The sequence below is a fragment of the Canis lupus genome, chromosome X (assembly GCF_003254725.2).
Source record: "Canis lupus dingo isolate Sandy chromosome X, ASM325472v2, whole genome shotgun sequence".
Taxonomy (NCBI): domain Eukaryota; kingdom Metazoa; phylum Chordata; class Mammalia; order Carnivora; family Canidae; genus Canis; species Canis lupus.
This window is the reverse complement of record NC_064281.1, coordinates 88,288,647-88,313,022: the sequence shown is the minus strand read 5'-3', so window position 1 is coordinate 88,313,022 and position 24,376 is coordinate 88,288,647. Positions and strand designations below refer to the sequence as shown.

General features: G+C 36.6%; 1 protein-coding gene across 9 annotated transcripts in view; it reads left to right on the top strand.

Moving 5' to 3' along the window:
- LRCH2 (leucine rich repeats and calponin homology domain containing 2) overlaps positions 1–24,376 on the top strand; it is a 215,062-nt gene that overhangs the window by 50,740 nt on the left and 139,946 nt on the right. For all 9 annotated transcript variants that reach the window (XR_007409431.1, XR_007409430.1, XM_025431354.3 and 6 more), the window contains exons 3-11: positions 3,774–3,918; positions 8,316–8,442; positions 13,634–13,739; positions 13,823–13,959; positions 17,813–17,946; positions 23,060–23,147; positions 23,644–23,755; positions 23,933–24,030; positions 24,135–24,193. Coding sequence is in view for 7 of the 9 variants with exons in the window: in XM_025431354.3 (XP_025287139.1) it covers positions 3,774–3,918; positions 8,316–8,442; positions 13,634–13,739; positions 13,823–13,959; positions 17,813–17,946; positions 23,060–23,147; positions 23,644–23,755; positions 23,933–24,030; positions 24,135–24,193 (1,006 nt within the window). In the remaining 2 variants the exon portion in view is untranslated. The remainder of the gene's footprint in view (positions 1–3,773; positions 3,919–8,315; positions 8,443–13,633; positions 13,740–13,822; positions 13,960–17,812; positions 17,947–23,059; positions 23,148–23,643; positions 23,756–23,932; positions 24,031–24,134; positions 24,194–24,376) is intronic.

Here is a 24,376-nt window from a genome sequence, read left to right as displayed (position 1 = left end):
GTTTACTAAGTAAATATATTAGATCATCCAGAAAATAGTTTACTATTGCAAATTTAATTAAATTCCTTAAGGGAACTTATAATATTACTTGGTGATTCACTAAATAATTTTTTATTTAGAGGGAAAGAACATAAAGCCTCACACAATAACATGTAAGTTATTAATATAATGTGTCATAGTATTTAAGTTATTTTACTAAAATCACTGTTATTAATACTGATATTTTGGCTTTTTCTGGATTGTCCAGAAATAAATTGTACACTCATTTTATTTTTGTTTGGGGCTATGGTTATGCATCAGACCAACAATGAGCTTGTCTGCTGATACAACAAATCAGGAATAGGATTATGATTGCTTTTACCTCATAGCTGACGTAATACTGATTTTTTTCCCTGTCACTGCTTTAAACATTCTTTATGTGGTTATTGTGCTTTCTCTTGACCATTATTTTCAGTCTTCTCTGCTTGCTTTTTTCCCCTTCTACTCAGCTTGTAAAAATTGGCTTTCCCAATGGCCCATTCTCGAACTCTTTCCAACTCCGTACTCTGATGTTAGGTGATGTCTTCCATTTCTATGATTTTATATTACTAACCATATTCCCACAACTTTCAGTTTTATATATCTATCCCAGATCTCGTTTTGAGGTCTATAATCATCTGACTAAACCCCCTCCATTGGATCTCTTTCAGATATCTCACATTATACAAATATAAAATTGAATCTTTGATTCTAACCTCTGCTTCAAAAAACAAAACTCCCACCAGCAACAGCAACAAAAATCCTGTTATACCCCCACATCTTTTTTTAAGATTTTATTTATTATTCATGAGAGACACAGAGAGAGGGAGAGAGAGAGAGAGAGAGAGAGTGAGAGAGAGGCAGAGATACAGGCAAAGAGAGAAAGAAGCAGGCTCCATGCAGGAAACCCAATGTGGGACTCCATCCCGGACCTCTGGGATCTCGCCCAGAGCCAAAGGCAGATACTCAACCGCTGAGCCACCCAGGCATCCCAATACCCCCACATCTTTTAAATTAAATAGCCTTTTACTTATCCCACAGACAGTCACTTGCCCAATCCCTAAGTATTAATACTAAAATATATTTCAGGGATCCCTGGGTGGCACAGCGGTTTGGCGCCTGCCTTTGGCCCAGGGCGCGATCCTGGAGACCCGGGATCGAATCCCACATCGGGCTCCCGGTGCATGGAGCCTGCTTCTCCCTCTGCCTGTGTCTCTGCCTCTCTCTCTCTCTGTAACTAACATAAATAAATAAAAATTAAAAAAAATATATTTCAAACTCTATCTAAATTTCTTATCCTTATTCTTGCAATCTTAATTTAATCTACCATCATTTATCTCCAGGACCACTATATTATTTATGGGTGTATAATGCTAGGTATTATACAGAATAATGAACTGGGCATAATTTTGATTTTAGAATTTCAGATTAATTGTAAACAGTAATTTTCAACTTCTGGATTCTGAAATTACAAGAGTAAGATAATGTAAAAGAAACATCCTAAACTTAAAAAAATAATGATTTAAATTTTCCTCCTCAATAGAACTGAATGATGCTTGGATGTCAGAGGAAGCAAGCCAGGATATTTATGTTTCAAGCTCAGATTTTGATTTCTAGTAATTCTATCCTTTTATTTAGTCATTCAGAATCTTATGGTGATAGGAAGAAGAATCCAAATTAATTCTCAAATAATTATAACTAATGATTTCTTTTGCCTATCATGCAATTTTACATTAGGTTAGTGTGTGTTTACAGACACAAAAACATTAATATATATATTAATATTCTGAAAAGGGAATTTACTATATTGCTAAGTACATAGGTCTCCTTCCTCAGGGTGAGAAAGTTAAGCATTCGTAGGAGACTGTTCTTATGAGGGAAGATCACATGCTGAATGATGTATGGTGAGTTAAAGTACACCATAGATGTTCTTCCTGACAGAGATAAATAATATTCTTATTTTTAACCAAATAAGTATAATGAATTAATGTAAGCAAAGTTATATTTCTATGATGAGGTAGCAGTGGTTCTCAACAGGTGTAGGGGGGTTTGAGCCCCAGGGGACATATTTTGGCTGCCATTATTAGAGGGTTTTAATGGCATTTGGTGGGTAAATGCCAGGGATGCTTCTAAATATCCTACAGTGCCCAGGATAGCCCCACACAGCAAGTCATCGTAGAGCCCAAAAAGTCAATAGTGGGTCAGTTAAGAAAGTCTTTCAGGGTATTTTTTCAACCTGTTACATGTTGTCCTAAGTATGTTTCCAAATTTCATTTAACAAACTCTTAAAAGAGGCAAAATGGTTATAATAATTTCATGATTTTTTTGTGAGAACTGAAATAAATGGGAGTATATTTGTGTGTGCTTGGAATAATTTAGGAGAGGAAGGAATAAAGAATAAATGCCAGGTTTCTGGCTTGCACAACTCAACAGGAGGATGTTGGTGACATTATTTGAAATACAAGAAACAGATGTGTGTGAGATGATCTTCAGTTCAGGTTTTACAGAATTTGTATAGATTTTGTAGAATTTGACGTGCCTGAGAAATATCAAGAGAAGTTCTGAAGATCAGAACGTAGGTGTTCAGCCATAGCTTTAGTTTGAAATCTGTCAGTATATAAATATAATTTAGCTCTGGGATTGGATGAAATCACCCACTGAAGTGTATATCTTAAGAAGGAAAGAGTATTCGGTCACAGCTTTTTGGAACATAGTCACAATACAGGTAGGGGAAAATCTAGCAAGAGACTAAGAAGTAGCAAGAGAGATAATAAGAAGTGATGCATAAGTGTAGTCTTTCAAACCAAGAGAAGGGAAATGTTTCAATGTAGCTGAGTTGTTATTGATATGGGGGCTGTTAGTGACTTTGGTGGGCATGAAAGTGAGTAGAAACCAAGGGTGGGTTGAGAAGTCCATGGTAAGAGATTTAGTTGTGTTGTAGATTTATGTAAGTTTGGCTGTGAAGGAGGAAGAGGTAGTGGGGGATGTGGGATCTGGGGAGGATCTTTTGTGTTTCTGAAAAGATTAGAGAGAATTCCTCATTGATGTTTTAAAAGATAAATTTTAAAGATATCAAGTACAATTTAATAAACAGGCTTTAAATGAATATATTTCAATATGATTAATTTTGCCTTCGTGGTGGATAATATTTTATAATATATATTTTTAAAAGATATTATTTGGGGCACCTGGGTGGCTCAGTGGTAGAGTGTCTGCTTTTGGCTCAGGTTGTGATCCTGGGGTCCTGGTATCAAGTCTCTCCACAGGAAGCCTGCTTCTCCCTCTGCCTATGTCTCTGCCTCTCTCTGTGTCTCTCATGAATAAATAAATAAAATCTTTAAAAAAAATAAAAGATTTTATTTGTTAGAGAGAGAGAGAGAGAGAGAAAGAGCAGGAGGAGGAGCAGAGGGAGGATAAGCAGATTCTGGCCATATCTCAGGACCCTGAGAATATGACATGAGGCAAACTTAAGAGTCAGATGCTTAACTGGCTGAGCCACCCAGGTGCCCCCATGTTTTATAATATTTTATGTATATTTGTATGTAAGCTTTGTGCCCAATGTGGGGCTTGAACTCACAATTGTGAGATGAAGAGTCTTGTGCTCTACCAACTAAGCCTGCCAGGTGCCCCATATTTTATAATATTTTAAGTAGTTGCTTAGAGTCTAAGTGATTCAGCAAACATGAAAATAGTTCTGTTGATTATAATAGATGCAGGTGTATGTTTGGCACTCAAACATTACTTTTCTTTTTCAGATCTTTCAAGAAATCGTTTTACAGAAATTCCTTCTGATGTCTGGTTATTTGCACCTCTTGAGACATTAAATTTATATCATAATTGCATCAAAACCATTCCTGAAGCCATTAAAAACCTGCAGATGTTAACATATCTTAACATTAGGTAAGGAAAATTTTTTTGGTAGATTTTGTTTTTTATTATAGTTCTAATCCTTTTTAGTAACAAAGGAATGTGTTTGGTTTGGTTATGTAACCTATATTTATCTCAAAAGTATCTTATTTGAGTATTTGTTATATGTTCACATTACTTTATAGGTGTTTGGTCTTGTTCTTGACAGCAGTGCTTCTCATCTCAGCCTTTAATCTGCAGAAGATTCACATGGGGATTAAAACATCTGATTACATAAGTCTGCAGTGGGGTCTGCATTTCTAAGAAGCCCCCTGGTAATGCCAGTACCTATTTGTCCTTATCACGTTGAGTAGCAAGGCTTTATTTAGAATAGAAATATTTTCCTGAAATCATAGCACCACAATGCCAATTTATTTATTTTAAAGATTTTTTATTTTATTAGAGACACACACAGAAAGAGAGAGAGAGAGAGAGAGAGGCAGAGGGAGAAGCAGGCTCCATGCTGGGAGCCTGACATGGGACTTGATATCGTGTCTTCAGGATCACAGCCTTGGCTGAAGGCGGCGCTAAACCACTAAGCCACCGGGGCTGCCCAATGCCAATTTATTTATATGCATTCTTGGTTAAAGTGAAACGTTATGAAGAAACACTTGAGCTATATTGTTCACTCTTGTGAGTTCTCCTTGCTACTCTAAGGATGGATAGATTGGGATGGGAGTGTTAGTGTGTTAGGAAGTAGATGTGACAGTTGAGGTCGATACTTAATAAGTCCTTACTGGGCAGCCCGGGTGGCTCAGTGGTTTAGCGCCGCCTTCAGCCCAGGGCATGATCCTGGAGACCAGGGTCGAGTCTCACGTCAGGCTCCCTGCGTGGGGCCTGCTTCTCCCTCTGCCTCTCTCTCTCTCTCTCTCTGTGTCTCTCATGAATAAATAAAATCTTAAAAAAAAAAAGATGCCTACTTACTACGTGCCAGACAATGTTACAAATACCTTATCCATATGACCTCATCTCCTCTTCACAACAGCATTTTGAGAGAGGCACTGTTGTTTTGTTTTAAAGATTTTATTTATTTGAGAGAGAGAGAGAGAGCGTGTGCGTGTGAGCATGAGCAAGGGGAGGGGCAGAGGGAGAGGAGAAGCAGATTCCCCACTGAGCAGGGATCTTGATACATGGCTCAGATCCCAGGACCCTGGGATCAGGACCTGAGCTGAAGGCAGATGCTTAGGTGACTGAGCCACCCGGGTGCTCTGAGAGAGGTACTGTTATTAACCTTGAATTACAAACGAGGAAACAGTGAAGCATAAATAAATATATGGCCAAAGTCATATGCATGTGTGTGTGTCACACACACACACACACACACGCACACACACACATCAAGTGCTTGAGCCAAGATTCAGAGCAAAGCAGTAATAGAACTCTCATTCTTAGCTATTACTCTCTATTTGTAATAGAGTTAACATTTGATAAGTATAAGAGAAAGATGGTCCTGTCAGATGACTGATATTGAATGGAAATTGGTAAACTGTGACTTACTTAGAATCATTTTCAGGGCATCTGGTTGGCTCAGTTGGTGGAATGTGTGATTCTTGATCTCCGGGTTGTGGGTTTGAACCCCACATTGGGTGAAGAGTCCTTAAAAATGTGAAAAAAAGAATCATTTTTTAAAAAGATTTTATTTATTTATTCATGAGAGACAGAGACAAAGAGAGAGGCAGAGACATGGGCAGAGGGAGAAGTAGGCTCCATGCAGGGAGCCCGATGCGGGACCCAATCCCAGGACTCCAGGATCATGCCCTGAGCCGAAGGTAGACACCCAAATGCTGAGCCACCCAGGCGTCCCAGTTTGTTTTATTTTGTTTTTAAAATATTTTATTTATTTATTCATGAGAGACACAGAGAGAGAGGTAGAGACATAGGCAGAGCGGGAAGCAGGCTCCATGCAGGGAACCTGATGCTAGACTCGATTCCAGGACTCCAGGACTCTAGGATCACACCCTAGAAAGCTGAAAGCAGGCTCTAAACCGCTGAGTCGCCCAGGCGTCCCCCCCCAGCTTTTTTTTTTAAAAAGTAAGCTCTAGGCTCAACGTGGGACTTGAACTCACAACCCTCAGATCAAAAGTCACATGCTCTACCAACTGAGCTAGCTATGTGCCCCTCAAAATAGGCCAATTTTTATACGTTTATTTGTCTGAGAGAGATTAGAAAGAGTTTGTATGTGCCATATTTTTCCCACTTACGTTATTTTTTATTTTGGTGAAAAAATTTTGAGAAACTTGTAAGATGGTTTTTCAGTTCTCTTTTCCTATATAACACTCCTTTTTTCAGTAGAATTCTGCAGGAAGATCCTTTTGTGCTCCATACTGGCCCTTTTTCCAAGGAATCTGTTTGATCCTAAAAGTGTCAGGAGTTATAACAAGGCCCTGGCATTTTTGACATTCCAGCAGCCTGGCCATGATTGCTGGTCTAGGGGCATTTTTTTTCAAGTGTGTGCCTTATGAATAAAGCCTATCTAGTGTTTCTGGATGTCCTCTGCAGGCATAACATGGGGAGTTGAAAAGTCTTGATATTCTTCCTTGGGGCAACACTAGGTTTTTGTGGCTGTGCATGTTACTCAAAATGCTAGCTAGGTACAGGTCTATAAATGCCTCTTTGAAAAATAGGAAAAATAATAACTTATTTTTATGAATACTTGACAGTATGTAAAATGTAATGGTATACTTTATATTTTTTGGTAGAGGAGTTGTCTTAGTCTGTTTGAGCTACTATGATAGAATACCATGTATTGGGTGCCTTATAAATAACAGAAACTTATTTTTCACATTTCTGGAGGCTGAGAAATCTGAGATCAAGTCACTGGAAGATTTGGTGGTTTGTAGGCAGCCATCTTCTAGCTGTCCTCACTTGGTAGAGGGAGCAAGGCAGGTCTCTAAGGTGGTTTTTTTTTTTTATTTTTTTTTTATTTTTTTTTATTTTTTTAAATTATTTATTTATTTATTTATTTATTTATGATAGTCACACACACAGAGAGAGGCAGAGACACAGTCAGAGGGAGAAGCAGGCTCCATGCACCGGGAGCCCGACGTGGGATTCGATCCGGGTCTCCAGGATCGCGCCCTGGGCCAAAGGCAGGCGCCAAACCGCTGCGCCACCCAGGGATCCCTTTTTTTTTTTTTTTTAAATAAGGGGTCTAAACCCGTTCATGAGGGCTCCACTCTTACGACCTAATCATCTCTCAAAGGCCCCACTTCCAAATATCATCACATTGGGGATTAGGTTTCAGCATTATAATTTTGTGGGGGACACAAACATTGTGTCTACAGCAGGGATCATTTGGATCAGTCTATATTGGTATATAAATTTGATCCTCAGTAGGTTGAGGTTACCCCAGAGCCATATTGCCCGGATTTGAATCCTGGCATTCTCTCTCTCTCTCTCTCTCTCTCTCTCCATGAGAGACACACAGATAGAGAGGCAGAGACTTAGGCAGAGGGAGAAGCAGGCTTCCTGTGGGGAGCCTGATGTGAGTCTCCTTCCTGGGACCCTGGGATCATGCCCTGAGCTGAAGATAGACCATCAACTTCTGAGCCACCCAGGCGTCCCTGAATCCTGTGTCTCTTACCAGCTGTGTCACTTTGAGCAGTTTGCTTAATATCTTTTTGACTGATTCTTCCTCTGTAAAATGGGCAGCATGAGATGCTCTATTTTCCCAAAGTCAGTTGTTATGACGTTAGTGAAGTTAATTCATGTGAGGTACTCTGAACATGGCCTGACACACAGTAAGCACTCAATAAATGTTAATTGTTATATTTAAGTTTATCCACAGAGATAGGAATGTTTTATCAACTTTGAACTGAGATGAAGGTGTTAGTGGGCTTTTCTGCTGTAAACCCATAAGAAAAGGGAATGGGTTAGGGTTACTACATGTTTTTGAAGATGTAATTCTATTAATTCTTTCATAAATTTGAACTTAGTGCATGCAAACTTATCCATGGAACCTGTCCTTTGTTAGAGGCATGGAGGTATTGAGTGCAGTGAAATAATACTAGAGAACAAGGTTCTGGCATTTTCTAGCTGAGAAGAATGATTCTGGGTTTTGAGAACTGATGATAATGTAAGACAATATCATAGGTAACAACACAGGCTTTACGATCTTTTGTGTCTGGGCAAGTCACTTAGTCAGTTTTAACCTTTGTTTTCTAATTCATGTAATGGAGATAAATAGTACTACCTGTCTCATGGGTTAATGTGAGTATTAAATGACATAATGCATTTAAGGATTTTAGTGTGATACAAAGTAAGCGCTCATTAAATGATAATCATAATTTGATGAAAGCTTTTTATTTATTTTTGAGGTGATTTGTTCTTTTTCAACATAACGTGAGAGATTTCAGACTTATCCCGTAATGAGACTTTCTTATTCTTTTCAGTCGAAATCTTTTATCAACTTTGCCAAAATACCTATTTGATCTTCCCCTTAAAGTTTTGGTCGTCAGTAATAATAAACTAGTGTCCATCCCAGAAGAAATTGGGAAGTTAAAAGATTTAATGGAATTGGTGAGTAAAATAGTTGCATTGACCGTGTATGATATATAATGTACATAACACATTCCTTTATATTTTGGACGATTGCTCTTTATGAAATTTCAGTATAATTTTTTTAAAAGAATAATTTGGTATATGTTTATGTTCACCTTAGTAAAATTTCAGATATTGTTGCTTATGTCTAATTTTCGCTCACATCCACAATAAAAGCCTGGTTGGTCCTTAGTCCTAGTGAAGTCAGAAGGTTTGTTTATATGTCTTAAGAAATGCTTTTTAAACCAATAAGCATTTGTCTATTCATTTTGGGTACAGTAAAGTTCGTAGACTGGGAAAAGATACCTTTTTTTTAAAAGGTTTTACATGGCTACTATGAAAGCCTTGGAGAAAGGGGATAAGAGGAAGAGAGTACAATGCCTGCAAACAATAGAATGAACAAAATAACTCTGCTTATCCTATATTCCCATGTGATTTTATAACACTTTTGGGACCAAGATGAATGGAGAGGCCATTATATATAATTGCCTGTGGAAATATAGGAATAATTTAATTACCTTGAACAGAACATTTTAGGTATTAAAGGACATTGAACTTTGAGGGGAACATAGGTATATCCTTAAAGTATTGACCTATTTTCTCATTTTTCTGTTACTTCTGTAGGGGGCTAAGGGCAGGTGGTCTCAAGATGGGCTACTTTGGCATGATTATTTTGAGTTGAAAGTAATAAAAAAATTGGTTTAAGAAAATCTCTTTACCTCCCCCCTCAACATCCTAAATTTACATTGGAAAGAAGAGCCTATTAAAAGAGATTCATCTTTACCTAAGGCACTTACTTGAATCAAGGAGCACTTTTTTTCCAAACATCTCTCACTGTCCTGCTAATGATGGTCTTCCTCCCCTTTGTGTCTCCAGACTCCTATCTCTCTGCTTAGCTATGGATGTCACATAGGCCTCTTGCTGCCTGTCTTTGGAATTTCATGTTTGTATGGATTCTCCATATTTATGAATCTAAATGTGATTTTCTCTTGTTAATTTGTTTCATGTTAATTTGATTCTTAGTCCAGCTTGAAGGACTTGGAAGGCAGAAGACATTTCTTTCTTCCCAGCGTTTCCATGTCATACAATGTGCCTTGCTCTTTTTTTTTTTATGTGCCTTGCTCTTTATTTTTTATCTTGAGTAATGTATTCTTAAGTATGACTTTATTATGTGTGGAAGGCCAAAAGTTTTCTTGGAAATTTATCCATGATTATTTATAGTGGCAAGTTAATGTGCAAATAGGATGTAATGAACAGAAATTTCAGGAATGTCATTTTTTAATTTCTTTTATTCATTAATGTATGTGCAATTATAATACAAGGAGACTGCCTTAAACTTAGTCTTACACTGTTTTAGAATCATAGGATTTTAGCCACTTGCTAATACAGGATCCTTGACACATCTAGTTATATAACTTCAGTGGTGGATAAATCTTTTTGTGTGTCACTGAGGCATACCTTATTCTCTTTTGCAAAGCTTTGTTATTTTTATTATTTTGAACAAAAATACATGCCCCTATCACTTTTATCTATTGGTCCTGGGACTGCCATGTGAAAAAGTATAGATAATGACAACTTTTCTTCCCTTCAGATATTTGTAATCTGTTATATATCTACTCTCCATTTTACCAAACTCTAAGGTCTGTTTTTCTGTAGCTTAAACATAATTGTTACTTTTATTCCCTTCTATATTTTCTGTATTTCTATTCTTTGTTACTTTTTATTTTTAGCTTTTTGTTTATTTATTTTTATTTATTTTATTTAAATTCAATTTGCCAACATATAGTATAACACCCAGTGCTCATCCCATCACCGTGCCCTCCTTAGTATCCATCACCCAGTCACCCCATCCCCCAATCTCCTCCCTTTCCACATATTTTTAGCTATTTCTATCCTGAAAATGTTTCTTTTTATTAAAGTCCTTTTTAACATTATATTTACAAATGAACAGAAGATTCTGGAGGTGATTTAACAAATTCATAATAAAAGGGGACCGATATCTTCTTTGACTTGGACACTGTTACACTTTATTCTATGGCTGTAAAAGTTCTTTTTCTTTTATTTCATTCAGTTTTTGGCCCTGTGTTCTAAATTGCATTACACGAGATAGTTTTTAAATAAAATTTAAAAAATATTTAGGACTTTTAGATTTATTCTAGTATTTTTAGCTACATAGAATGTTTTTAAACTATTAAATACCATATTTCACTAGGCACTATAAAATTATTGTGCTTTTATTTAAATTTTTGAAATAAGTAACAGTGGATAGATAGCATTAGGATGGCTAATTGACAGTTGTAAAGCACATAATGAATTTATGGGTATTATCTGTCATGGGAATGTTTCCCATGACAGTCTTCCACAAGAATGTGGTAGCCAACTCAGTGAAATTCTGTCCTTAGAAACCTAGGAAATATACTTAGGTTCCAATATCCAGTAGAGTATTTTATAAGTATCCATTGGTGAGTAGGTCAGTTTTTTTGTGCTTGGGTTTATTTCTTCTGGGCAGCTATCAAATTTCTATGAATTTTTTGTATGGAAATCTCCAGTATTAGAAACTTTTTTTTTTTTAAGATTTTATTTATTTATTCACAAGAGACACACAGAGAGAGAGAGGCAGAGACACAGGCAGAGGGAGAAGCAGGCTCCATGCAGGGAGCCCCATGTGGAACTCTATCCCGGGTCTCCAGGATCACACTCTGGGCTGATGGCGGCGCTAAACCGCTGAGCCACCCAGGCTGCCCATAGAAACTTTTTTATAGGAAGCAGTCGTTTTAAATTTTTAAAAGATTTTATTTATTCATTTGACAGAGAGAGAGAGCGTGCAACAGGGGGTAGCAGCAGGCAGAAGGAGAGGGAGAGCAGGAGAAGCCTGATATGGGGCTCCATCCCAGGACCCCAGGATCATGACCTGAGCCTAAGGCAGATGCTTAACTGACTAAGTCACCCAGGTACCTTGCAGTAGTAGTAATTTAAAGGCCATTTTCCCCAAATTTTATTATCTTTCATTTGGATAATAGTCTATTCTCAACATGGCAGTTAAGGTGATCCTGTCAAAACATAAATCAGATCATGTCATATCTCTGTTTAAAAGTTTCTGGTTCCTGGACACCTGGGTTGCTGAGCGGTTGGGCGTTTGCCTTCGGCTCAGGGCATGATCCTGGAGTTCCAGCATCCAGTCCTGCATTGGGCTCCTGGCAGGGAGCCTTCTTCTCCCTCTGCCTATGTCTCTGCCTCTCTCTCCGTGTCTCTCATGAATAATTAAATAAAGTCTTAAAAAAAAAGTTTCTGGTTCCTGTTCAGATCTCTCCGAGTAAAAGCCTAAGTTGTACCCCTCTCCCCAGTTTAGTCTCCTTCCTTGCTCACTTCCTTCTAGTTACACTGTATTTCTTGCTGTTCTTTAGTTCATGTCAGGCATGTTTTGCCTAAGAGTCTTTTTACAGTTATTGTTCCTTATGTTCCTTTCTTAAATATTGGCATGGCTCTGTTAATACTGCTCAAACATCAGCTTCTCCACGAGGCAATCTTTAAAAAAAATTTTTTTTAAAAGATTTTATTTATTTGAGGAGAGAGAGAATGAGGAAAAAAAGCACAAGCAGGGAAGGGGCAGAGGGAGAGGGAGAAACAGACTCGTCACCCAGCAGGGAGCCCAACATAGGGATTGATCCCAGGACTGCAAAGATCAGGATCCTAGCCAATCAGAGCAGACGCTTAACTTACCAAGCTACCGAGGCACCCCTCTGTGAGGCAATCTAAATTGCTAATATCCCTCCTCATTGCTATTACACTGCCATTTTCCTTTATCTTGCTGTTTTTCTTATTCACAGCACTTACCATGTTACGTAACATATATTAATGGCAGCACCTGTCATATTATATAATCTAATCTCTTTGCTAGAATATAAGCTCCACAAAGAGCTGTGAGGGTAGGAATTTTGGTTGGCTTTATTTCTTGGTGTGTCCCCAGCACCTAAAACTGGGCCTAGCAAATAATTGGTATTTGATGATAAGTGTTTGTCACTGAATGAAGATGCCTTAGATACAATTTGAAAGAAGTATGTAGGATACATTTTTCTTATCATCTTAGTTGTATTGGATTTTCCCTACACGGCTTTAATATTCTTTTGAATTTACCCTTCTGCTTTTTTTATTTTTGGTAAAACTGAATGTATGTGCCACTCTTCTCCCTCCACGCTAACTAATATCATTTCCAGTGAAAGTTGGAAATTAGGGGCAGTTGCAGTCGAATGTGAATTTCATTTGCAATGTGTCTGGAATGACTGCCCTATGAGATCTTGTTGAAGATTATTCTTCAAGGGGAGGAAGAGGAGAGCACAATTAAGCTGTCTCTTATTATGGAAAACTGGTATCATTTACCTTTGAATCAGGACTTGGATTTTCATTTAACCTTGAGATATTTCAGATTCGGTGCTAGAAAGTCATTGGGTTATGATGTGAACCACAGAATTTTGAGATTGTAACTCCTCATATTTTGTATCCCTTTGAGAAAGAGGTCCATAGTCTTTGATTCTCTAGCTCAAGTCTGTAAATCCTTGACTCTCAGTTTCTGCCCAACAGAGTAACTCAAAAATACTGTAATTGACAAATTATCATAGTGATTGATAGTTGTTTTTTATTTTATCTCTGAATGAAGAGTACCTGGATTATCCTTTTTTTTTTTTTTTTTTTTTTAATTTATGGTAGTCACAGAGAGAAAGAGAGAGGGGCAGAGACATAGGCAGAGGGAGAAGCAGGCTCCATGCACCGGGAGCCCGATGTGGGATTCGATCCCGGGTCTCCAGGATCGTGCCCTGGGCCAAAGGCAGGCGCCAAACCGCTGCACCACCCAGGGATCCCTACCTGGATTATCCTTATTTCTGGTTTTGGTTGGCGAGAACGGTCTTCAGTTGAGATTTCCAAAAGGCTGAATTATGTAGTACTAAATTATAACTTCACAATGTTGCACAGAAACATTTGTTAACTGTGTTAGATTGACTTCATGATGTAATATAAATAGAAATCTGCCAGATAATCCATTTTTAGAGAAACCATATTTGAGGTAACTTTGCACTGTAGGTAATAGGTAACAGCTATTAGCTGTGTGCTTTAATTTTAAAATGGATATAGGTCTGTATTTCTAAGTTTGTTATAATTTTCTTATTTTCCTTAGGATATTAGCTGCAATGAGATTCAAGTCCTTCCCCAACAAATGGGAAAATTACATTCACTTAGAGAGCTAAATATAAGAAGAAATAATCTTCATGTGTTGCCAGATGGTAAGATGCTCATTATTTTTACTGAAATGAATAAGAGAGGAACTGTGTCAAATTTAACTTAATTATTTTTCATTTCTAAACAGAATTAGGAGATCTTCCCTTAGTCAAGTTGGATTTCTCTTGTAATAAAGTGACCGAAATCCCAGTTTGTTACAGGAAGCTGCATCATTTACAAGTAATGATTTTGGATAACAATCCATTGCAAGTACCACCAGCACAGGTTTGTAATAAAAATATGATACTTATTTCTTCTATTTTTGTTCATAATTATACATCAAATTGATAAATCAAAAAACATTAGAATTAGGAGTCACTTTGTTGTTGAGGCTTTATTGTCTAGAGGAGTTTTTCTGAAAAGTAACTTTTGCACTTTGGTAGGAATTTTAGCTTAGCTTCTAGAGAATAGGATTTAGAAAACCCATATCTGTAATTCTGTTTGTCAGTGTTCTTTTAAAAACATAGACTGTGGAGTCTTTTTGCATCTCTCCTACTCAGGTATGTATCTACTTGACATTTGTTGTATGATTGATTGGAACAGATTCTCAGCACTGATAGATGGAATCCTAACAGAAAGTACAAGATACGAGTGGAAAAGTAATGATTCAGCCTTTTAGTTGGAGGATTAAATCCACATGGAATCTATTGAAATGAGAGTAAAGGATCATACTAAGATAAAAACCCATAAAGCCAAAGAATGAGAGAGAAGAGGGTAACAGAGGAGAGATGGCAACAGAATTTTGGAAAATGGAAGATGGATGAAATAGCAGAAACTAGGGTCTTTACTTACACTGGCACGAGAGAATCTGGCCAAGGAGGCACATGGCAGTGAAATGCCAACCCCTAATCTACTTCCAAGCTATGGTCCCTGGATCATGGTTTGCATCCATCCAGAAGAAGGGTTGCCTTTTTCTTGCTGCTTGCCACATGTGGCTATTGAGTAATTGAATCATGGTTGGTTCGACTAAAGAACCCAAATTTAAATGTAATCTTATTTTGATTAATTTAAAGTTAAATAGCTTTATGTGACTAGTGGCCACTGTATTGGACACCACAGGACTAAGACTTACACTCTCAGATTCTTATCCTTAGCTTTGCAGCTAAGTGATTGGCCCTCACTTGCCTTAACAGAAGCCTGGGTTTTTTTCAGTAGTAGAATATGTAGGTAGATTCTCTCAGATTCTCTCCCTTGTGTCAGTGGCCAAATGTTTATTGTTCCTGGCCTCAGCAGAATGTTTTCTTGGTCATAATACTGTAAATACTAGATTTTGATTTAATGAGAAATTGTGATATAGTTATAAAATAGCAGAGATATATCTAGTGCCTACTGTGTTCCAGGTACTTTATATGCATTAATTTATTTAATTCTTGTAGTAACCCTATAGAACAGGTATTGTCATTATACCTCATTTTATATATGAGGAGGCAAAGACATAGAAGTTAAGCAACTTATTCATTGCCACATAGCTAGCATGAGGTACAGCTGGTTTCAAACATAGGCAGTCTGACTCGAGTCCATGTTCTAACCACTATGCTATGCTTCTGAAGAAGGAGGAAGTAAGGTGAGTGTGGTGAGTTAGGTATGGTGGTGTTGATGATATTTGATATAGTGGTGGGTAGTGGTAGTGTAAGAAATCTAAGTCCTTGTTTTCCATAGGAAAACCTCAATAAATAAGATCTATAACTAGAAAATAAAACAGTAGAACCATGTTACTCATAAATATAAAAATAAATAGCAGAAAAACAACTAAGAGTTGATATGTGGGGACTAGGTTTTAGAGACTGAAAGGAGTGGAATGGGGGTTTAATGTTTTGTTATCAGTTTTATAATTCTCTTTGATTTTAAAACTATGTACATGAATTACTACAATAAAAAATTTATGGGGGATCTCTGGGTGGCTCAGCGGTTTAGCGCCTGCCTTCGACCCAGGGTGTGATCTTGGAGTCCCGGGATCTAGTCCAACATCAGGCTCCCTGCATGGGGCCTGCTTCTAGCCTCTGCCTGTGTCTCTGCCTTTCTCTCTCTCTCTGTGTCTCTCATGAATAAATAGATGGAATCTTTAAAAAAAAATTTATGTAAGGTGGTGCCTGGGTGGCTCAGTCGGTTAAGCATGTGACTTCGGTTAAGCATGTGACTTCAGCTCAGGTCATGATCTCAGGGTCCTGGGATTGAGCTCTGTATAGAGCTCCTTGCTCAGCGAGGAGTCTGCTTGTCCCTCTCCCTTGGTCCCTCTCCCTTGGCCCCTCTCCCTGCTCATGCTCTCTTTCTCAGATCAGTCAATCAATCAATCAATCAATAAAATCTTTTAAAAAATTTATGAAACAAAATAATTCACCAGTATTTAATTTGGTAATGAAAGATAATTAGGTTTTGGTTTATCCAGATGATGGAGTATGTTTTAATTGGTAATGTATTTGTATTCTAATAGCTCAGCAGTTTTCCCTTTTTTTTTTTTAAAGATTTTATTTATTTATTCATGAGAGAAACAGAGAGAGAGAGGCAGAGACACAGACAGAGTTGGAGAAGCAGGCTCCAAGCAGGAAGCCCGACATGGGACTTGATCCTGGGTCTCCAGGATCACACCCTGGGCTGAAGGTAGTGCCAAACCACTGAGCCACCCGGGCTGCCCAGTTTTTCCTTTTAAATGAAATTTTTCAGTGGTCAGTTCAGATTTGGTATTTGTTATCTAAGAAACATTCTTCCTTTATCCCAGGGATGATAATTACTTTAAATGTACTTTTCTTACTCTTTTGTTTCTTACTGTTTTCTTTGTTGATTATTTTTGCATATATTTATAGGTTATGTGAGCCCATAAAACAAAACATTTTTGATTATAGTTTTCTTAACTTTTTTCTTTAAAGTACTACACCCAGTGTGGGGCTTGAACTCATCACCGCACAAAATCAAGAGTTGTATGTTCTTCCAACCGAGCCAGCCAGGTGCCCCTTAATTATAGTTTTTCAGAAATACTTATTTGATATTACTTACGGTGACTGAAGTTAACATTTGTAAAACTGACGTAGTGTTTTCTTACTGTTCATTGTCTTTTTTATATAGAATACTTTCTTTCACATAGTATTTTATCCCTTATTATTCCTTTTCTTCATCTCCAATGAAAATAACTTTTCACAATATTATCTTAGTTGAATTGGCCATTTAAAAATTTAGTTTATTCTAATTGGCCTACTAATGCACCTTTCAACAAATTCATTTTTCCTATATTTACATTCTTTAGATTTTACCTTTCTTCCAGTGTTTAGGCCAAACAATTTAGTGGTTCTGATAAGATTACTTTAAAGAATTACATGGTTATTTTTTTTCTGTTCTCATCACTGCAATGAATATATTTCTTTTCATTTTTTCCTAATAAAAGCAACTTTCATGAATTGTTGATTTTATATATTTAGTTGTTTGTATTTTGTACTTTTAACGAGAAAATTTTAGTGATATACAGAAAAAATAACTTTTTTCTAGTAAGAATAGAAAGCGATAGAATTTTAGTGGGTATCATTGTCAGATGTTTTCATAAAATGTAAGCAGAAATTATTAAAATACGTAAAGTACCTATTATGATTGTGATGTCTTAGCATAATTTAAGATTATTAAAATATATAAATAGCTAGGTGACATTTATTTTTGTGTTTTTTTATTAAAAAAAATTTTTTTAAAGATCTTATTTATTTTTTCATGAGAGAGAGAGAGAGAGAGGCAGAGACACAGGCAGAGGGAGAAGCAGGCTCCATGCACAGAACCTGATGTGGGACTCCATCCCAGGTCTCCAGGATCACGCCCTGGGCTGATGGCGGCGCTAAACCGCTGAGCCACCCAGTCTGCCCTGTTTTTTTTTTTTTTTAAAGGTTTTATTTATTTATTTGTGAGAGACACAGAGAGAGAGGCAGAGACGTAGGCAGAGGGAGAAGCAGGCTCCCTGCAGGGAGCCTGATGTCGGACTTGATCCCAGGACCCTGGGATCCTGACCTGAGCCAAAGGCAGATGCTCAACCACTGAGCCACCCAGGTGCCTCTATATTTGGACGTACATAATTAAATCTACTTTCTCAATTATTTATTGACAGATATGTTTAAAGGGTAAAGTACACATATTTAAATACTTAAATATCCAAGCATGTTGCAGAATGGATAAGAAGCCAGATTCTCTGGATCTTCCATCACTGAGTAAAAGAATGCCCTCCCAGCCTCTCACAGACAGGTAATGTAATATTCTTATAGACTCATTTCATGATTGGTGTCTTTTCCATATGTAAAAGATATTTATTCATCTTGAGAGTACTGAATATACTTAGGTTGATTGGCCCAGTGTTAAAATCAATAATTGACTGAAGTGAATATCACCATCATAGAAGGAACCTCTGTGATACTAGAATAAATTTGGGATTTTCTCAGAATGCTATTACTAATATTTTAGTAGTAAAATGTAAATGTTTGATATTATAGAACAGAAACACTAATTTCTCAGCACTTGACAACTGTTAACTTACTATTATAATCACTCTATTGTACTAACCAGCATTGTAATAAGTAGTAGAATTTGACTTTGAACTGGTTAGTGGAAGAACAAGACATTTTGAGGTACCTTTCTTCTTTTCTTCATATTCTTTATTATTTATGTCTGCATCAGAGATGATTTATCATTGATATTCTGTATGATATTGGTCTTTTTCTCCTCATGAGATTTTGAAATGGTAGATTTGATTATCTGTTTTTAATTCATCTTTTTGGGATGTAGGTTGGTCTGAAAGATTTTATGAAAACAATTCCATCCAGTAGTATGGAAATCATTTGGAATGGGGTAAGACTACAGAAAGGGAGACTATATTCTTTTTCTTTTTAAAGATTTTATTTATTTATTCATGAGAGACACAGAGAGAGGCAGAGACACAGGCAGAGGGAGAAGTAGGCTCCATGCAGGGAGCCTGACATAGGACTCGATCCCAGGTCTCCAGGATCAGGCCCTGGGCTGAAGGTGGCACTAAACCATTGAGCCACCCTGGGAGACTATATTCTTGCCTGAAATGTTAAACGTTTGTCATTTTATTTGTGAAGTTTAAACTGATTGAAATGGCAGTATTTTAAGTATCGTTCTTGAATGCCCAAATGGGGCATTTTCTTGAATATTTCGGTTGCCTAAGTAGAATTAAGTATCTAAACATTATATTCAATTCCTAAGGATTATTTTGTTTCATATTATGGATGATAATAGACCAAACAATTCTATAAAAATTACACCTTATTCATACTTTAATCCCTATCAGTTTGCTTTATACTTATTTAAAAATGAATTTACTTTAGTAATGGCATACATTATACTAGTCATTTATTTATTTTACAAATATCAGTTGAAAAAAAACCCCAAGTATCAGTTGAATGCATGTTGTCAGATTCAGGGTATGTTTTGTTGAATGATACACACCTTGGTGTTGGCCCTCATGGATTCTACAGTATAGTGGAGGAGATAGCAAACAAAGGAAAGAAATGGAATACACATACATGCATACCATTTCAAATTGTGGCAAGTACTATGAAGGAAAGGAACATGTTTCAGGAGTGTGGTCAGGAAATGTCACTTTGAGAAGGTGAGGTTTTAAGTCAAGACCTGAAAGGAGAAAAGCTACCTGTGTAAAGACCAGGAGGAAGAGCATTTCAGACAAAAAGAATGACATGTGATAAGGCCTTAAGTTAGGAAGAAACTTGGTGTGTTAACGAAACTGAAAGGCTAGCATGATTGGAACAGAGAGGCTGAAGGGTACAGATATACAAGTTGATTTTGGAGAAGTAGCCAGGGCTCAAGTCATGTGGGTGCTTTGAAGGCTGTGATAAGGAGTTTGAATTTTACTTACAGTTCAGTGGGAAGTCAGTGGACAGTTACAAGCAGGGGAATAGCATGATCTGATTTATGTTAAAAAAAAAAGAAAAGCTATTTTTGCTCTTCTAAGGAGAATAGATTGCAAATAAAAGCAGAATCACAGGGACTAGTTAGGTTGTTGAAGTACTTCCAAGAGATCAAAAGGTCTTGAATAGGTGATTGCAGTAGAATTGAAAAGGAGTGTGGGATCCCTGGGTAGCTCAGTGGTTGAGCGCCTGCCTTCAGCCCAGGGTGTGATCCTGGAGTCCCAGGATCGAGTCCCACATCGGGCTCCCTGCATGGAGCCTGCTTCTCCTTCTGCCAGTGTCTCTGCGTCTCTCTCTCTCTCTCATGAATAAATAAATAAATAAATAATTTAAAAAAAAAAAGGAGTGGACAGAATTGAGATATATTTGGAGATGGTCTCTAGCAATGATGTCCAATAGAAATGTAATATGAGCTACATACATAGTTTTGCATTTTCTTGTAATCCATTAAAAAAATTAAAAATCAAACAGGTGAAATTAATTTTAATAATATGTTACTTAACCCAGTATATCTAAAATATAATTTCAACATGTATTTCATGTGAAAATATTAGTAAGATATTTCATGTTCTTTTTTTTATATTACATCATTTAAATCTCTTGTGCATTTTTCATTTATAGCACATTTCAATTTAGACTACCCATATTTCAAGTGCTCAATAGCCATATAATGGCTAGTGGCTACTATACAGGATAGTGCAGGTTAATAGAGTTTACTTAATGAGGTGACTCTGAGGTGTGCAATTTCTTACTCACAGCCTGTATTGAACTATGTAGAAAATTCTTTTATTTTTTAATTTTTTTAATTTATTTATGATAGTCACACAGAGAGAGAGAGAGAGAGAGAGAGAGAGAGAGAGAGAGGCAGAGACACAGGCAGAGGGAGAAGCAGGCTCCATGCACCGGGAGCCCGACGTGGGACTCGATCCCGGGTCTCCAGGATCGCGCCCTGGGCCAAAGGCAGGCGCCAAACCGCTGCGCCACCCAGGGATCCCCCTATGTAGAAAATTCTTGTATGCACTTTCTAATTTTACACTCATGCCTTTGACTCTGTGGTTCTTACTACCTAGAATAATAACTTTCCATGCCTTGACTATTTTGTAAACTCTTAATTCTACATAGATAAGCATTATTGTAGTTAAGTATATCAGCTTTTGGAGTCAGACATATATGCTCATGAAGCCCTTCTCCAACTCTTGATAACTTTATGTCCTTGTGTCGTAACATCTCTAGTCCTTAGTTTTCTTATATATAAAAGGAAAATAATTATACGGATGCTGTCAGGATTAGATTAAATAAAGTATGGAGAGTGGTTAACATAGTGCCTTACTCAAACAATTCCTCAACAATTAGCTTATTACTATCATTGTCAACTATTACAAATACACATATATTTTAGTATAGTCCATGTGTATAATATTGTGCAGTGGTGTCAGGTGGATTTTGCTTCTAATCATGGTTTAACCTCTTAATTCCTCTGTAGCCTGTGTAAGTTATTTAATCTCTCTGAGCCTGTTTGTTTATTTAAAATGTTAGTAATACCCATTTCATAAGCTTGTTGTGAGAATTAAATAAGTGCTTGGCAAAAAAAATAAATAAATAAATAAATAAATAAATAAATAAGTGCTTGGCAACTAGTTCAAGAAATGATAATTAGTAAATTTACATTTTCCCCCCAGGAAGTTAACTTTTCTAAGCTTTATTATCCTCATTTTTAGAAAGAAATAATGTGTAAATTGCAGAATGTAAGGATTATAAATAAAATATGATGAGTACCTGGCACAATAGCTAATACAGTGTAGACACCCAATAAATGCTAGCAAGTATTGCCTCTCTTCATCCTTCATGACTAAGCTCAAATGCCACTTTTTTGGCTGAGGCCTTTCCTAACCTTACCAAGAACTAATTGATTTCTTTTTTCTCATAGTACTTTGTATTTACCTTTCTCATAGTTTTCAAAATATATAAACATATTTTCCCTCTGGCTGGAAGGTTTTGAGGCCAAACATTTTTTAATTCATCTCATTTCATTTCAATCATTCAACATAGTGTCTGCCACTTACTTGTAATTGCTTAGCTAAGTTTATTGATACACTCATGAAAAGCATACAAATAAGTATTTAAGGAAGAAATATAGCATGGTGATTAAGATCAGAGACTTTAGTATTAGATAATTTGGGATCAAATTTAAACTGCCATTTGCAAGTTGCATGTCATTGGGTAACTTGTTCAATCTGTCCTGGCCTGTTTCCTCATCTGCAAAATCAGAAAACACCACCAACCTGCTAGAATTTTCATAAGGCATGTTTGAGGTATCATTTTTAAAGCACTTAGCATAATTCCTGGCACATAAAAAATGGTCTGTATAGAGCAATGCAAATTTGCATGTATGTAAATTTGGAAATTAAAGTGAAAAATATTTTGCAACCTGGGTGGCATACTGGTGGGTAATTCAGAAATTTGTAAGGACAGCTCTATCCTCATACTAAAACAATTGCTTATTTAATGCTTTGCACACTTTTTTTTTTTGCATTTTTTCTTAATTTTTATATGGGTGTTATTTATAAAGCTAAAGCATATTTTTAGAGCTAATGAAGAAACTGAATTGGAGTTAAAAAATTTTTCAATGTTCTATGATGAAATTTGTTAAACCAGAAAAATAGAAAGTTCTTTCATAAGGGTTATTTTCTAGCAGGACTCTCTGCTTTTTTGAATCTCTCAGGAGAAGTAATAGGTTAACAATGGACATTTTAAAGATTTTATTTATTTACTTTTTAGAGATAGAGCAAGAGAGAGTGCACATGTGCACAGGAGCTGGTGAGGGGAAGGAACAGAGAGAGAAGGGAAGGGAGGGCAAAAGAATCTTTTTTTTTTTTTTTTTTTTTTTTATATTTATGATAGTCACAGAGAGAGAGAGAGGCAGAGACATAGGCAGAGGGAGAAGCAGGCTCCATGCACCAGAAGCCTGACGTAGGATTCGATCCTGGGTCTCCAGGATCGCGCTCTGGGCCAAAGGCAGGCGCTAAACTGCTGCGCCACCCAGGGATCCCCAGGGCAAAAGAATCTTAAGCAGACTCTGTGCTGAGTGTGGTACCCAACTTGGGGCTTGATCCCACAACGTTGAGATCATGACCTGAATGGAAACCAAGAGTCTAATGCCTAACTGACTGAGCCACCCAGGTGCCCCAACAGTTGACACTTTACAACAGTAAATGCATGGAAAATATTACATGAGGGATATTAATAAAATACTTATAGGAAGATTTCTGATATTTTCCCTTAATGTCTTTAGGGATCTTAGACATCAGGAGTATATGTTCTGTATTATCTAGGGAAATTTTATTTATGTATTTATTTATGTATTTATTTAAGAAGGAAACCCTAATTGCCCTTAGAATTTTCTATTTTCATAGTATGGAAGATTTTTATCCAAATAAAAATCATGGCCCTGACTCTGGAATTGGAAGTGATAATGGAGAGAAACGATTATCTACAACGGAAGTGAGTCTTTTCTATTGTTGATCTATTTTATTTTAAGAAATAAAATACCTATTTTGAAATAGGTAGACACTTGCACACACTTGATTGATTTTACTTAAAAAATGATCATTATTGGATTTTATGACTTCAAATGACAAAGGACATGTACATTTTTAGAAGCAGAACAGTAAATTTTAGCATATTAATTTTTGGTTTGAGAACTGGAGCTATAAAGCAGATATTCTACATATCCTATGTGAAATTAAAGCAACTTAATTATTGTTTTTTAAAAGATGTATTTATTTATTCATGAGAGACACAGAGAGAGAGAGGCAGAGACATAGGTGGAGGGAGAAGCAGGCTCCCTATGGGGAGCCTGATGTGGGACTTGATCCCAGGATCCCAGGATCATGCCCTGAGCCAAAGGCAGACGCTCAACCACTGAGCCACCCAAAGCAACTTAATTTTATTCTATGTTTCAAATGCCTCATTTGTGCTTTGTACTTACTCCTTTCAGCCATCAGATGATGACACAATCAGCCTTCACTCTCAAGTCTCAGAATCAAATAGAGAGCAGACATCAAGAAATGACAGTCACTCAATAGGAAGTAAACCTGATTCTCAGAAAGGTAATTCATGTGGTGCCTATTTTTATTTCATGTATATTGCCCTTATTAAAAATGCATTTTCAAAAATACAGTATCTTTGACCAGTTCTTTTATTGAGAAAATTTATTGTTGTAAACACTTAATGAAAGCACACTGTTTACAATTTATATTTTCTAATAAATATCTATCTATTTTTAGACCAGGAGGTGTATGATTTTATTGACCCCAACACAGAAGATGTAGCAGTTCCTGAACAAGGAGATGCACATATTGGTTCATATGTCTCTTTACTTAAGGTAAAGAAAACGTTGAAGAGATATTAATAACATAATAACATGTTTTCCTTGATCTCACAGAAGTACACCACACAGATTTAAAATTTAACTTTCTTTTATATAAGGGAAAAGAAAAAGGTCCTGAGAAATCTCAGAAAAATGAAGAATTGGAAGATGAAAAAAGGTAAACACACATGAATTCTCAAATTGAAATGTTACTTAAAATTAAATATTTGTTAGATATTCCTATTCGAAAGAGTACTTTGAAAGAATATGATTTTTGGTTCATTAACCTGTTATGTTCAGATAGTTAATTTGTAAGTACTTCATTTATCTGCAATCCTCAATTAAGCTGAAAATTATAGTA